The sequence below is a fragment of the Falco rusticolus genome, chromosome 5 (assembly GCF_015220075.1).
Source record: "Falco rusticolus isolate bFalRus1 chromosome 5, bFalRus1.pri, whole genome shotgun sequence".
In the NCBI taxonomy this organism is placed as follows: Eukaryota; Metazoa; Chordata; class Aves; order Falconiformes; family Falconidae; genus Falco; species Falco rusticolus.
In genome coordinates, this window is record NC_051191.1 from 11,573,318 (window position 1) to 11,589,224 (window position 15,907).

At 36.2% G+C, this 15,907-nt stretch overlaps 1 protein-coding gene across 1 annotated transcript in view; it reads left to right on the top strand.

Annotated features, from left to right (window-relative positions):
* Positions 1 to 15,907, top strand: part of CTTNBP2 (cortactin binding protein 2) — an 89,614-nt gene that overhangs the window by 5,218 nt on the left and 68,489 nt on the right. Inside the window, exon 2 of the mRNA XM_037389919.1 lies at positions 6,548 to 6,655. Within this exon, the coding sequence (XP_037245816.1) occupies positions 6,548 to 6,655 (108 nt within the window). The remainder of the gene's footprint in view (positions 1 to 6,547; positions 6,656 to 15,907) is intronic.

A 15,907-nucleotide genomic window follows, 5' to 3' on the forward strand; every position in this document is an offset into this window, starting at 1 on the left:
GTTGAGGAGCAAGTTCCACAGCATTGATTTTCCTTGAATGATACTTTTCTGCCTTCATATTTGTTTCTGTTGCTAAAAACATTCCTATAGGTCACATCTTACTTCTTAATTTCATCTTGGATGGGTTGGGAGACAGACATGTATTTTTGCATCAGATAATTTCTGGAGAAGCATGAAGTCACAGACTCTTACCCTGGTTTTAGAGTAAAGAACAAGCCTTCCACAGCCAAAGCAATAAATTTTCATGTTCCCTAAAGTATTCATGAATACTGTATGGTGAAGTAACCACTGCTTTTATTACCCTGTCCGTTTGCAGAACTTTCTTTATTAGAAAAGGGTTAGGATTTGACTGCATACCCATGTTTATGTTGAACTAGGTCTTGGAACTTCCTTTTATAGTTGAAGTAAGTAGTTAGAAGGAATAACCTGTTTTAGAAACAGGTTTGTGGGCTTTTCTGTTTCTGAGTGAAATGACTTAAGCCACTGACTCTTGGAGGTATGGATGGGGTTCGAGACACTTTTGGGTATCTACAGGTATGCACAGTGTTTAATATTCTATTACAGTCAGTGGAGCCACAATCAAATAGTTCTGGTGGCTGGTTAGCTGAATCTTAGTTTTCTTGGCTGTTTCACCTAGGCTAATCAGTTCTTTGTTGAAAATAAAGGGTACCTAGCATACCTAGCTCACACCTACCTATAGGTGTCTTAATCTTGAGGGCTTCCTTTAGTGGTCTGTATGTGATACTCTGGGTTATTCCAGCTGGCCTTCTGTTACCAGTCCGGATAGCATGGATGATTCATCTAAGTCATGTATCATATCTACCTTTCCCCAAAAGATGCCTCTGATCCCCCAGACATTTCAATTCGCACTAGATACTTCTATGTAAGCAACTAAATACAGTCAAAACAGATCTTTCTACTTGGTTAGATGAGTTGTACCTGGAGGGACATAATGATGTTGTAAAATGTATGAATCGGGGTTGTGTTTCCCTGGTGCAGTGTTTCATGGGTCTGACAGATGTGAGGCCATCATGATATTAAAAGATTTCTTTGTATAGCCTAATAAGTAAAAAATAAAAAAAATTTTTAGAACCTCATCTTGTAAGTCTTCTTTGTGAATCCTCAATAGGATTCTTGTGTGTATTTACTAGATTTCAATACAAAATATGTAACAAATGTAGACATGTACATTTCCATTGTCTTCTGAAAGGATTCTTTTTTTTTTTTTGACAGCTTTTCCCTATGTGTTTTCCTGCACAACATTTTTGTACGTCTCCCTCCTTGTCTTTCCACTTCAGCCCTCAGTTATGCTCCACAGGTTTCTTTCCCAAGTGCTGGGTTATTACCCAGTTCCACCTTTAAAAAGGCCATGTAGCTGTTTTCTGAGCAGCAAGGGCCTTGTTTCCCATGATCATTTGTGATTAATCCACAGCTAACTCATTTTTTGCTTCTGTTCTGCTTAGGGGAAGTACAAAGCTGTAGCTTTTATGCTTTACCTATTCAGGCTTCTGCTGAAGGCAGCAGAGTTTGTAACAGCTGCTTTTAGCACTTTTAGCTCCTGAAGTTGCCAGTACTATCAACTAGGCTAGGTCAGCAAAACCAAACTATTGGCACTGCCAATCCCCTGCAACAATTTTTGTGGTGGTTGGGGTGATGGGATAAATCTAACTCTAAAGACTTTTACCATCTCTGCTTTAAAAAGCTATGGATGTGGGAAAGAACTCCTTCTGTTCATATGCCTCTTGGTGACCTTCCAGTTTCATTCTCTTTCCATCTTTTCCAGAGACAATGGAGGTGGGAGAACGCCTGTCCAGTTTGATGACTGCTGTCCTAAGTTGTTCTTCCCTTGTTCAGAAAACAAGCTTTTGTCTTCTCTTTGGTTCACCACAGAGCTTCGTTTAACCTTTAGCAATGCAGGTTATCTTTTTGTGATGCATACGCAGGTAGTTGAATGAGTTTTGGCTAATTAGCTGTTTGCTCTATTGTCAGTGCACTTGCTGCCAGGCAACACACACTGCTTACAAAACCGATCTGAAAAATAATGTGGAGTTTTAGAGACACAGAGGACTGAAGCAGTAGTCTTTTTCAGGCACTTTATTCTTATAAATCAAATAAACCAGACATTTTAAAATCCAAAAGAGGTAGAGAAAAAAATTCTCTTGTGTTTTGGTTGTGTATGCCAGATGTCACCCTGGGGCAACATATTCCTGTGTCTCTGTTATAAAACCAATATAATGGATGGCTTGGTTACATAGTTGTTAAATTGTTGGTTAAATTGTTACAGCTTGGCACTTTACCGCAGGTATTGTAGCTAAACCCCAGATGACATATAAGCCATGAGCTACTAATGCAGTCTTTATTTTCTGGAGATCGAAGACTTAGAGCTCCCCTGCAAGATGTTAGGAAGATTACTTTTCTAGATCTAAACAACAGTTTTCTCTGACTTGTTCAGATAGAGCACTGTTTGCCTGCCATGACTGACATTTTGATCGCCAGGAAATGGCAGGGAGTGTTTAAGAGGAAGGATAGTTTTATATTACCATGTGCTTTATTTACTGAAATCTTAAAAATATTTTTATGACTTTTTTTGAGAATATATTGAAACTTTAAACTATGTATTTTGGTCCAGTTAGGCTAAGCTATGTTGTAGCTCCATAAGTGCTGATTAAGAGATGTGCATGCAGAGAAGGTGTGGTAGCTTTTTCAACGACCCTGTGTGCAGGGATTCAAGGTTGCTTATCCATAATGAGGAATTCTAAGATGTCCTTAAAGTACTGGAAAAATATGGTCATTCCAGTTTCGGAGTTTATCGGAGAAAGTTGTGATAAGAAAACCTCAGTAGGCATAAAATTATTGGTGAAAAAACCCTTAAAAATGTTGACCTTTTCTTCCATCCTGGAAAGCTCTTAAGTTCTTTATTTACCTTTTTCTGTTTGTGTGTCTTTTCTGGTTGATTTTGGACATCAGTTTGTTCTTTCTATGTATGTGAGGACTTGTCTGAAATTGTGTAGCATGGAGAGTGTGGGTAATAATAGATCATGTCTTCTGTGCTTAATAAATTAGAAGGCATCAAGCAAAAGTGGCTGATGGCAGACTGACTGCAAAGGTGGTGGTTCTTCATAGAATATGTAGTTGTGCTGTAGAATGTTGTGGATGCTAAAATTACATAGAGATTCAAAAAGCAATGGGGCAAATTCACAACAGGTACATTAGCCAAAGGCTACTACGTGCCAGATCACAATTTCTGGCTCAGAAGGTGCATAAGCTGAAAAATGCTGGAAGCTGGGGGAGTATTTCTGGGAAGTATCGTTATGTGCTTATCTTGCTCTGGTACTGGTTTTGAGGCACCCATTATTGCTGCTTTTGGAGAGAGGATGCTCAGCTCAGTGGCTTTTTAGTCTGATATGCCAGAACTGTTCATATATGAAGTGGTTTTGCTAGTTCTTATTTTAAGCTTTTAAAATTAAAAATGCAACAACTAAGTTACATATCTTGTTGGTATGTCTTTCTATTAACATTTTTGTGTATTTATTTCTATAAATTAACAGAGCGCACTTTTGAGTAATTTTTATTGCTGTCTTCATATGTTCTAGTTCAGGGTGTGTACTTGAGCAAAATTAACTTTAATTGCTTGATCAGATGCTTAGTTAGAAAAGCTCATCTCTGCATCACATATGTTGAAGAATGCCTCTGGTTTGTAAAGAATGTAAAAGAATGTTTTCATTTATGACTTGTGGAAGACTGCGGAAATGTAAAGTTTCACCTGTCATGTTCAGTCAGTCTTTTGACAGAGAGCTGCCCTTTTTTATACCTGAATTTACTGACTTGGATAAAAGAGTAGGATCACATTTCTTGCATCCACAGAAGTATACTGCCACTCTTAACTTTGGTGCCTTTTCTGTCAGATGTAAAAATATTTTAGAAAGGGAAGATAATGTTATGGTTATATATATATATTTATATAAAATGGTCAAACCACCGAATAGAGACTTAAAAGACTGTTAGTGAATACTTGCTTTCTGTGTTGTTTGAAAAAAAAAAAACAACCTCTGCATCAGTTTTACATCTGAAAAATGGAGACAGTTTTTCTCTGTTACAAAGGAAGTTATAGGAATAAATCCATTGCTGTCCTTGAGCTATTAAGTAGTATAAAGTGATTCATAGAAGAGGGAGGGTGGGTAAGTGGATCCTGCTATCTGAATTGAATTTAGTAGTTCGAAGTGCTGAGGGTGAAATCTGCTGCAACCTATAAGGTAAAATTATTCTACAGATATTAATTTACATAGGGAACTGTATACATTTAGTAACTTTATATGTGTCTGTAGACTGGTGAGCACTGTTTAGAATTGTGAAGAGTGCTGTGAGAGGCTGCTGCAGCATAATTTGGGGAAAACGCCTTCAGAGAAACTTGCTTTTCTTGATCCATTGGCGTGGAGGGTAAGAAGTATCTTTTGGATTACAGAAACAGCTGACACAGGCAGCAAAAATAGAGGATAACTGTTGTTCAGTCTAGAAATACTAGTTAGAGTGGATAGCCCTGTCTGTGGAACAGTTAGACTTAGTAGAAATCATTGCTCCTCTTGTTGATCCATATTGTACACATTAACGAAGAAACTCAATCCAATGCACGTTGACTGCAAATAGCTACGGTTCTGGCATACAGTTCTCACTAGCCATTTGTGCACCCTTGTGTGTTTTAATTGCGAAGAAGAAATGGAACACAGAGTAAATATAATACAGTTACAGCTTTTGGGTAGTTTTGATCTATGGTCTTCTAGCCTGAGGGAAGAACAACTGTTTTGCCCTCTTATTGCCTTGAGAAAACAAAAGTGGTACTTGCTTTATTTTTTCTTGGATTTTCCTGTGATGGAAGTTAAGCTCCTGGGTAGCTGAACTCTTAGATTTTTACAACCTTCAGGGAAAACAGACAGTATATCCAGATACACAGTTCAGATAATTTGGAAACGGATTACTTCATACTGAAGATAGATGAGTGTCTGCATCTCAGGGCTTTGCTAGGATGGACACATCTACATCATAGCAAGGACTCCAGTATTTCTCCTAAGCGTATTGGAAATCAAGCTGGTCAGCTGAATCTTGCACATAGAAGATACATATTTTTCTCTCCGTTAAAATTACCCCCTTCTAGTTTCACTGTCTACTTGTGTTACCATTGTGGATATTGGTGAACAAGAGATTCATATTAATCTTATCTACTACCTTTGTGATTTTGTAAATATTAATAACATTCCTGCTGCCCCACCTCCAAAATCAAGACTTCCAGCCTTGTAGTCTTTCCTTATATAGTAGTTACTCCTCTGTTCATCCTTTTATTTGGCCAATTCTATACTTTTAGATGAGGACTTAATGCAGTACTTGAGATGTGGGTTTACCAGGGTTTTATATAGTGGCAAAATGAGGAAATGAACCTTGTCAGTGAGGAATTATGTACCAACACCCACATGAGGTAGATGTCCCTGCCACTTCTGTGTCCTTTTTCCAGGTTATTGATGAAGAACTTGAATAAAGCCGGTCCCAGAATTGTCCCACTGCTTACCTGTCTCCATCTTGAAAAGCAATTGTTACCCACAGTGTTTGCTTCCTATCCATGAAGTGTCATCCAATGCTGTTGGATAGGAGTTTCTGTAATAATGCTTGATACAGAACCTTGTCCAAAACTTCTGGAAAATCTAAGTATATTAGTGTCTAGTGGATCCTCTTTACCCATGTGTCTATTGGCGTTGTTACAGAGCTGTGGCAGTTTGTGGGGAGGATTTGGTTTTACAGAAGCCATACTGATATTCACAGCAAACCATGTTTATGCATATGTGCAGTGATCTTATTTGTCGGTATAAACTTGTTCTCCTGTCTTTCTAGGCGTGTAAGTCAGACTTACACTGACCTTGGTAAGTGTGGCATGAGAAGATATTATTGCTATGAACTGTTGTTTGTCAGTGCCTCTTAACCTGAACCGTACCCTTCAGCCAAACAAATGGGACGGCAAATAAAGCATACAGATAAGATTTTATGTCTTTTCATGAGTTGTGCTTCAGAAATTCACATTCAGCTTGGCATACTGGGATGACTTGGTAGTTGTTTGCAAGTGAGGCACAGGTTACACTGGATTAGGTATGCTATGGTTTAGGTTCTTTCATCTTCTCTTGCCTGCATCGCTGGTGTGCTATTTCAGGTCTGCTGAATTGTTTTGGTCTCTTGAGGCTGCTGTTAGTCACCAAGTTATTTTCTTTACCATTTCACCCTTACCATTTACAAGACTTTGCCAAATTAATTCCTTGTAACGGTGTAGGATTTGGAACAGTGTCATACTCATACTAGAGGGCTTTTAATTCCTTCACTATGAATAAAAAGAATCAGAGTATTTGCTATTAATTTTGACTTTATATGCTACAAATAAAGCCACCTCAACTTTTGAAAGTTATAGATGTTTGAGGAACCCACAATTAGGATGCTGATATGTTTTATGTTTCAGATTTATAGTAACTGGTGCAGTCAGTCAGTGTGTTCATCAGTGTTTTGTTTCTTACAGAAGAGAGAGTTTGATGTGGATAATTTGAGCAAGCCAGAACTGCGAATGCTTTTGAGTATAATGGAAGGAGAACTAGAAGCACGAGACCTTGTAATTGAAGCCTTGCGGGTGAGTTACTGGGTTGTTGTGGTTTGCTTTGTTTTTTTTAATTCTCTTTTGCCACTTCCTTTATGCTGTGCGTAGAATATTATTAGTGGAAGAGTAAATTGTGACTTTTAAAGTTTTAGGTTGACTAAATCTCAAAATCATAAAATATGTTCTTGTTTAATTGTTGCTATTCAGTAATTCTATGTAATTTTGGTATAAAAACCCAGCAAAATTTCAGAGAAATAAGTGCGAAAACTGTAAAATTACTTCCTCTTTAAATTCTTTCATATTGTAGAGCCTGCTATTTGTGAAAGGGAGGAGTAACTTCAAAGGAAAATTCAGGCCATTCACCATTTGTTCTAATGGTCTATGTATTTGTGCGTCTAGTCTATTCAGTGCATTAATTTTCTGTGAGATGGAATGAAGGACAAAATTGGATGGTCATATGCACTTAGGAAAAAGTTTTTGTGGTGGTTTTTGTTTTCCCTTTTTTATTTATTTAAATGGTGAAATATTGAGTATGCACTCTGACCAGCACTGACAAGTACTTGATTAGATTTTCGCTGTGCTAGGCACATTTGAAGGTTGGTTTTCTGCTTTGGAAGGTTGTAGTCTGAAAGGCAGCTTAGTTGACTGGAAATGTACAAACAAAACTGTATTTTAATAAAAAAATGATAATTTTTTATGACTTAAAAATTGATCTGGAACAGAATAAAATTTAACAGAGATGCCAAACAGACTGCAGGTTTGGGGGGGGAAAAACCTTACATGGTTTGAAAATATTTATAGCTTCACAGTTGAATAGAGGGAAATCATGCCCTTTAAGGTCTCTTAAAGCAAAACCTCAGTAAAATAAAGTATATCTAATACTAGTTTTTAGTAGCATGTGTAATGATTATCAAGTAGTGTGGGAACATTTTCCACTTGTAATGTCACAGTAACAATTGTAAATGCATTTTTTTATTCAATTTTGATTTGTTTTGTGATGTCTTCAGATCACTTGGTGCCAATGGAGCTTTAAAGTAGTTGTCATTGATGTACCTGCATTAATAACTAAAAGACTTTACAGGTATAAACCTCTTTTTAAAATCCTATTTTCATTTTGTAATGACAATAAGACACTGGAAGCAATGCGTTTCTGGGGGATTACTGCACTTTGAAGATATTTGGTGGTTGGCCTTCAGGTACATGCATGTGTTGAAATGTACTGCCTTTTCATCTAGCTGTTTTATAATTTCATATCTCATTTGCTTGGACTATGCCTTTTTATTTCCCCTGACTGCCAGTTAAGGTTTTGTAAAAAGGGAAACAATGTGCACACCAGATTCAGAATTTTTTTTTTACTCTTCTAACTCTGGAGGAATGCAAATAGAATACTCTGACAATTTTCTCTAATGCCTATTCGTGAACAAGCTAGTACACTACATACCAAATGATGGATGTATTGAAATTGACCAACATTAAAAAAAAAATAAATACAGTACACATTTAATGATAGTACACATTAAACATTCAGGATAGTGCAGTCCCAGGAGAGAAAAAGTCTATGTCAGATTCCCATGCACCTGCTGAAATGGGTAGTATGTTCCCAGTGGTTTTTGATGACTAATATAGATCAATATAAAAATAACTCAATTTCACAGAAGGTATATCAAAGTTGAAAATTGTGTTTGTTTTGGTTTTTTCTTCTCCTGCATCTCAATTTCCAGTTCCTGTATTTTGTAGTAAAAGCCTCTAAACAAAATCCATATGTAACTCAAATCTTCCAGGCAGTTTGCCTGGTTAGCTATGCTAGTACTGGAAAACTTGGAAGTTATACTTACTGAAGAACTGTAGCCTGATACCTTGGAATATGATACTTTCGGATAATCTGGCTTCTTACTTGGGAAGCCACAAGTCAGCAGTATTAACAGCTAGAGTCTCCAAGCAACATGCAAAATAAGCTCCTAGACAGCCAAATATTAACAAGAGAATTCCATTGGAAATTTGATATTTAGATTTGTTTCAACAAATTGGCATATATACTTTGTGTATCCTTAAAGCAAGAAGGAAATGGCTTTCATATAAGGGAAAAGACTTCTTATGTTACTGTTTCAAAAGCTGATCAAGCTCTGTTTCAAAATTAGGAAAATTTGTGTGTGTTTGGGCAGGTTTGTTTGTTTCTTTTAATCCTACTAGTACTGCAGAGCTGTTTCAAAACCTAATTTCTCTGACTGATCAAAGCCTGATAATTTCCAGCCCTATACTAGATAATATGTGTGTTGTCTTTTCCTCTCAAGTGATCTTTCTGTCAGTTTTCAGTCACTGTGGTATATACGTTTGTTAAGCCGTCTTACATGTTCTTGGTCTTTTTGTAAGACTATAGAACTAGATCTTTTAATCTTGTCTTAGAAAGTGACTGTTCATTCTTGCAGCTGTCATCTCAGATTTTTCTCTATAATCATTGAAGTTAAACTACACCTATGATAAATGTATGTGCCCTTTATGTGCTCTTTTTGCAGGATTTCACTGAGCATTTGTAAAATTTGTACAGTAAACAGTACTTATGTATCTATTGGAAATACTTCTGGGAAGTTCTGGCGTGAATCAGTCTTGACTGATCACAAAAGAACTGATAATACTGAATATAATTGAAGACTGACTCACATGGCACTACTCAATCTGCATGTAGCATGAAGCTTCTTGTTTTAACAAGACCTTTTTGATGCATCTGTTAGTTTGTCCTTTTCCCATTGTGTAAATTCTTACGCATTCCTCTTGTTTCCCACTTCACGAATTTTGTGTGAAGCCACATCATGTGCTTTACTGAAGATGTGAGACAGAACTGGTTTTTCCCTGTCTGTAAAGCCAGTGATGTAAAGAAATCACACCTACCTTCAACATAATTAGGTAGGATTTCTTTTCAGGCTGACTCTTATAGGACCATGATATCTCATAATGCCAAATCTTTTTTTCTGTTGGTACACATGTCATACCATCACAATCCACACCTTATCCACAGTATTCCCTGGTGGAATGGAAGAGAAAATTCTGACAGAGAGTTCAGGGGCAAAAACTAGGGAGCAGGAACAGTATTTTTGAATAAGATATGGAATTGGAACTTCTGCCTTACTGGTTTTGGTTTGTTTGTTTGTTTGTTTGTTTTTCTATGCCATGTTTATCATGTATATGTATGATGGACTTCGCAGTTAAATCACTTTTTAAATCATGTTTTAAAATAAATCTTTTTGTTTATTTTAGAAATTTGCTTTTCAGGATTACATTTTAATGCTTCTTGATAATATCATAAAAGTTTGATTTACCTGTGTGGGTTCTGATGGATTAAGCAGAAAACACTTATCACATCTTTGGTTTTGTGGTTTGAGCCTCAGTCCTACACAAATTACTGCTTAATAGCTCATAGAAACTTAAAATAATGATCTTCTGACTGTGTTGTGGTTTTGTGACTCCTGGGGTGTGGTGGTTTTTTTGTTCTCATTTAAAAAATAGCTATAAAATTATGCACAGTTTGAGGTGTCGGTGAAAGAAATGAAACTCAAAAATTATACCCTATATCAGTTAGTACTGCTGCAATACTGTTTTTCTGACAGGGAGACAATGCCCTTGGATTTCAGAATTGTATTGTCTCAGGTGCTTGTCTTCTGGTTGTTTATTTACAATGTATTCATTGTATCATAAAATGAATTTGTAATTTATGACTTCAGGTTTAATTTCTCTTAGTGCTAGCAGCCATCAGAGAAGATGGCTACTAACTCCTCATTTAACACTTTTAAGATGTTGTGTAACTTTTTCTGCTTACGTAAAGCTTCGTTTCAAAAAGAAGAAAGAGTTTGTTACTCTGCTTGGAAAAGATTGAGCTAGGGAATTTTAAGTCTGTTCACTGGATGTTGTTCCAGTGCAGAGTATTTATTCTGTCTATTCTGTGGTGTTTTGTTTTGTTTTTTTTTAAAAAAAAAAAGAATTGAGAAAAGCCAGGCCAGTAGTTTGGGATTATAGCAAGAAATCTTGTGAAATTAACTAGTCATCCCAGGGAGTGGGACTAGGGGAGAAGATAAGTTTAGTTAGTAAATTAATGGTGTTGGTGTAATAGATTTTCACTAAGGCACTTGAATTTTTGCCACATAACAAATCGGAGAGAACCAAACCCAAGGTGTCACATATAATAATTCTTTTTATTGCATCTTTGTGCATAATGTATTGTAGAGTTTCCATTGTATTTATATAAAGTTTTTATACCTTGAATTCTGCTTTTGCAATAAAAACTAAACTTCAAATCCAAAATGTGTTTGTAAGAAGTATGCAGATGACATCTGTGTACTTCCACGTTTTTACAATACATTGTTGTTCCTTTATAATATGCACAAGTGCAGATACACGAGGACGCGCAGCATTCCTATTTCTAAAAAAGGGCTGTTGTTTCCTGCTTCAGCAATTGAAACTTTATCTAACTGGATCGATGTCTCCTACTATTGCTGTAAAAGTAGTTTGGTGCTTCGATATAAACAGAGAAAGCTGAGGGGTTTTTTTGCCCTTTTTTATAGTATACTCTGATTTGTACAATACTGAACTCTCAGTATTTTGCTAACAAATCTCTGTCTGAAGACTATTTCTTTTTTGCGGGAATATTGGATGTCTGGAATTTGGAAGTTGGAGAAATTCAGATTTGAAAAAGTTACAGTAATTATCAACCACAGCAATTTAAATTGCTGGACAAGTTCAGCCCTATGAGGATCAACAGTCTTGGAAGAGCAGAACTTTGTCATGCTGAGGGTCAGATTTCCAGATCTATCCTCAAAGTGAACAGTTAATTTTCTGGAGAACAGCACCAGGATTCACCTCAGAGATGATCTTTCTGTAAATCTTTCTTATTAGCACTCTGATTTTGTAGAACTACTACACCAAATGAATTGAGATGGTTCTTTTTCAGTCTGGAACGTCTTTATTTTAGTAGCTCCATAATTAGGGTCACACAGCAATTAAAATGAAATTCAGATTAACATTAAATCATTAAAGTTATTTCGTTAATGAGAAATAACATGCTGTCTAATTGCTTTTGGGAATGCATATAGTTAAAAAAGGAGGGAGACTTAACTATAGCTGCTGCTTCCATCTGTCTCAATTATCCAAATAAACTGTCTGCCTATAATAAGGGGATAATATATGCCTAATGTGGAGGTAATGTGTCCACATAATCAAAGCACAGGTCTGGTCTCCCACAACTGTGATCTCAATACAGCATTTATTTCATTGTGGGGTTTTTGGGTTTTTGTTGTTTTTTTTCTCTCCTAGCTGTAAAGTGGTTGCTATATCTGCCTGCTTTCTAGAGGATTTTTTTAAAGTGCGTTGACCCTCATGTGATGAATTGAAGTGCTAGCGTTAGTTGTCAAGCATGGAATTACAAACACTAAATGCTGCTTTTAGTGATGCTCTTTCATAAATTTAAATCATTAGTAGGTTATTTTTCATCTAAAATTTTAAAGACCAATTTAGTTGGGATTTTTGTTTATTTTAAAAATAATTGTAATTACCTATGTAAATTTCATTAGGTGGTCAATGGTAAAATGAAAACTAATATTATACTTGCTTCTTTGGTGTGCATTAATTAATGTGAACAATGCAAATTCTTACCATACTAGATTCATTAATATACCACACTATAGATTTAGAGCAACATCTTTGGATTGTTGGGAAAAATCTCCAATGAAATAAAAAAAAAATGGCTAAAAGAATTGTCAGTACCAACAACAGATACATTTTTGTTTAGTTGAAATTGACTACGCTATCAATGACATTGCTGTGGAGCAATGTCTTTTCTCCGAGCTTAAGTGAGCTCCAAGTCAATAGGTTCTGTGTTGTGATGGCGGAGTCAGGAGGACGGTATGAGAATGGCAAGGTGAATTTGGTTGTAGGTGTTTCTTCAGTGTTGTAAAGCCCTACTGTATTAAAATGTGGCTGCAACTTCCTCCGGCAGGAAACTTGATCTTCTCTGTATGTGTTTGTACTAACGTCTGTTGAATCTTTTAGCCAGTTTCCACAAAATCTGAAAGAAATGCTAAGCATTTCAGAAATCGGTAGTCATAAAACAAGGCAGCTGGGTAAGAAAAGTCATACTGTTGTTAGGGCCTTAGTTGAAGAAGGGCAGAGATTTGTGGTGTCATTTATTGAGCAATGTATATGAACTCTAGAACACAGAGTTAGGGAAAATCAGACTGTTATTGTACTGCTCAGAGAATTTAAGTTAGACTATGTAAGTTTACAAAAATATGAGGGAGGAAAAAAAATATCTCTGCTGTGGGAGTTAGTTCTGTCTGCATTGTGAGTACAGTATATCTCCCTGAATGTAAGCATTTTGACAGGCCTGCAGGCTAATCAATACAGCTGGAAATGACTCATACTTTTTATATTATGTCTGAGTAGCAAAGCCATATAAGGTGATTTCTGACTGCCCCTAGCAAGTCACGTGAGTTCTTGAAGAGCCGCGGTTGAGTTTTGTGATGAAGTGTGGATATTAATGTAATGAAATAAGTAGATCAAAAGACAGAAATTAATGTATCATGTAATAATACCTCATAGATACATTTAAGTTTCATAACATAACCCGTTCTATTAGCTTTACCTTATAAAGCTTCCAGTTTAAAAAGACAAGGTTAAACAGCCTTTAGAAAGTATAGTGATTACTGTGTAGAATCTGCAACATGTCTTTAAATTTGATAATGCATAGTATGTTGAATACCAGTTTTCCGGTTCCAACTCTCATTAATCATTTTAGAACTACTAGGTTATCAGTACTCAATTCCATGAGCAATTCAGTATTTTAAAGCAAGTTTAAAAAAAAAAAAAAAGTTTAATACTTTTTAGGAGGATCATTTGTTTTGAAATGATGGGGTGGTTTCAGAAATTTCTTAAATAACTAGCTGCAATGAAAAGACACTCCATTTCCAAGGTTATAGTGGTATAATCCAACATTGCTTCACAACTCTGCTCCGTTTTTTCTGGAAGTATATGTGTGTGTGAATGAACTGCTTGGGTGAACTACCTTGGGATTCAGACCAAGAGCGCAGTTCTGAAGAAATTCTCCCCATCGTCTCCACCTCGCTTTGATTTGCCTCACAGACTACTGTCAGGCAGTGTAAACTGAACGGAGAGCAGAGCTAGTCCTAAGATCTCCTTCAAAATGGTAGGACTATAGGCACATCCCCAGTATCGATAAGTTACACGTTAAAACAGAATTATTACCAACACCAGAATTGTCAGTTGTATATGGATATATACAAGTTTTTATCCTCAGCTACTACACAAAGTCGACAAGACTACAAAGTTTGTTGCTCTACATACTTGTTTCTGTTGTGCTACACTACCTGCTAATGTTGACATAATCATGTATACCTATAAATGCCATTTTCCAGGGTTGTTTGTGTAAATACAGTAGGAAATCTGAGTTGTTTTGGTCTAGATTTTCTTAAAAATTAACTTTATATCCCCATGTTCACTTTTTAAAACCAGAAATTCCCCAGTGCTTTCTACAGTTGCAGTCATTCTTGAATTGAAGAGAGATGGACCTTGCTTGTGAAATTGCCAGATGGGTCATTGTAAAATGACTCTTTCTCCCCAAAGGGCAGAATGCATTTTCTGCTCAAGCTAGTTTGATTTCAAGCCCTGAGCTGTGCATTGTGGAAGGCTATTATTAGTAAACTTAACTTTCCATTTCAGCCAACAATGATTAGGCAGTGAACAGTATAGTTTTATTTTGATCTCATTGAAAACATGAACTATTTTGATAAGTCATGTATATATATTTCTGTACTAATTTTGCATTTTTTTAAATTTGTGAGAAGATCAAGCAATATTAAAAAAACCCTGAGTGTATCATAGTTTGTCATAACAGCATACTATGTAACAATGTTAGGTTTTTGGTGGGTAACAGAGAGTGATACTGGAATAACTCTGCAAAATGTGGAGCCCTTCAGGCCTGGTTCTGCATTTTCAGTAATGAATTAGCTGTTCCCTGGGGTGGGGTGGGGAAGGGGGTAAATATTAAATAAAATATTTGGAAGGAGAGCTGCAGATACTTGCAAGCTATACTTGCCTAATTTGACTTGTCTGCTTCCCAGTGAGTTCTGTCTAGCAAAGGAGATTCCTTCACCTGGCCAAGGCACACTTTTGCCTACCACAGGTTGAAATTTTAGTTATGAAAATTTCATTTAGATAGTTTGAGTTTTAGTGTCCTTTTAATGTTATTTATTGTCTTCTGCATCTTTTGATGGGATGATACTTTGTTTTGTGTGTACTCTGTAAGTAATATGTTAAAACAAAATATTACCCACACAACAATTATCAGTTGTATATGGATAATTTTTTTACCCTGAACTACTACACAAAGTCAACAAGACTGCAAAGTTTGTTGCTCTACAAACTTGTTTTAGTAACAAAGTCAGCTTGTACTATAAGATAGTACTTCTAGGATGAACTTTGGAGTTAGAGGGGAAGAAACCTGGTAGCCATCAGGAAAAAGGGAACGAATCCATATAGTTTAGTTATCACATTGACTGATAGGTAAAAGAATTACATGTATATTAAGAGTAATCTGTCAAAGGAAGCTACACCACCTATAAACTATGAAGACCCTTACCTGTAGTAATTCTGTTTAGCTGTTGTGAATTTAAAATGCAAATCTGAACTTCTCCTATATGTATGAATCCCATGGCACGCTCGTACCAAAGAATGGAGCTAAGAGCGCACAGAAGGCAGCTTTAGAGGTTTCTGGCAGCCAGTAAGACAGCCTATTTTGTAGCAGGTGGCTTTGGAAATGGTGATTAGGTAGAAGGAGGAGCAGAAGATGTTAAACTGTAGTAACAGAAGGTTATTGTTGTAGACAGTATGATGGCAGTTGCTGGCCTTGGTGGCAGAAGTGAACCATGAAATAGAAGTCAGATAATGCTTTGTTTGCATTGTCATTTTTGCGTGTTGCAATTTCTTTGCAAAAAATTAACTTTTACTAAATTTTTGGGAGGTAATGATCTGCAGTTTATGTCCTTGCTCATCTGATTGCTACTTTTGATTTATTGACTTTAATTATAGTGCATATGCATTTTCTTTGCTCTTAACAATAGTTTGTTTTTACCTGTCCAATGATTCTGGTTATGATTAAAGCTTTTACTTTCTTAACATTAGTTTATTGTAATTTTGTGAATATGGCTGACAGAGTTTTATTTCACTATCACAAACCGTTTAAAATCAATTACAAGGAAACTATGAAATATGAAGAAACCTCGG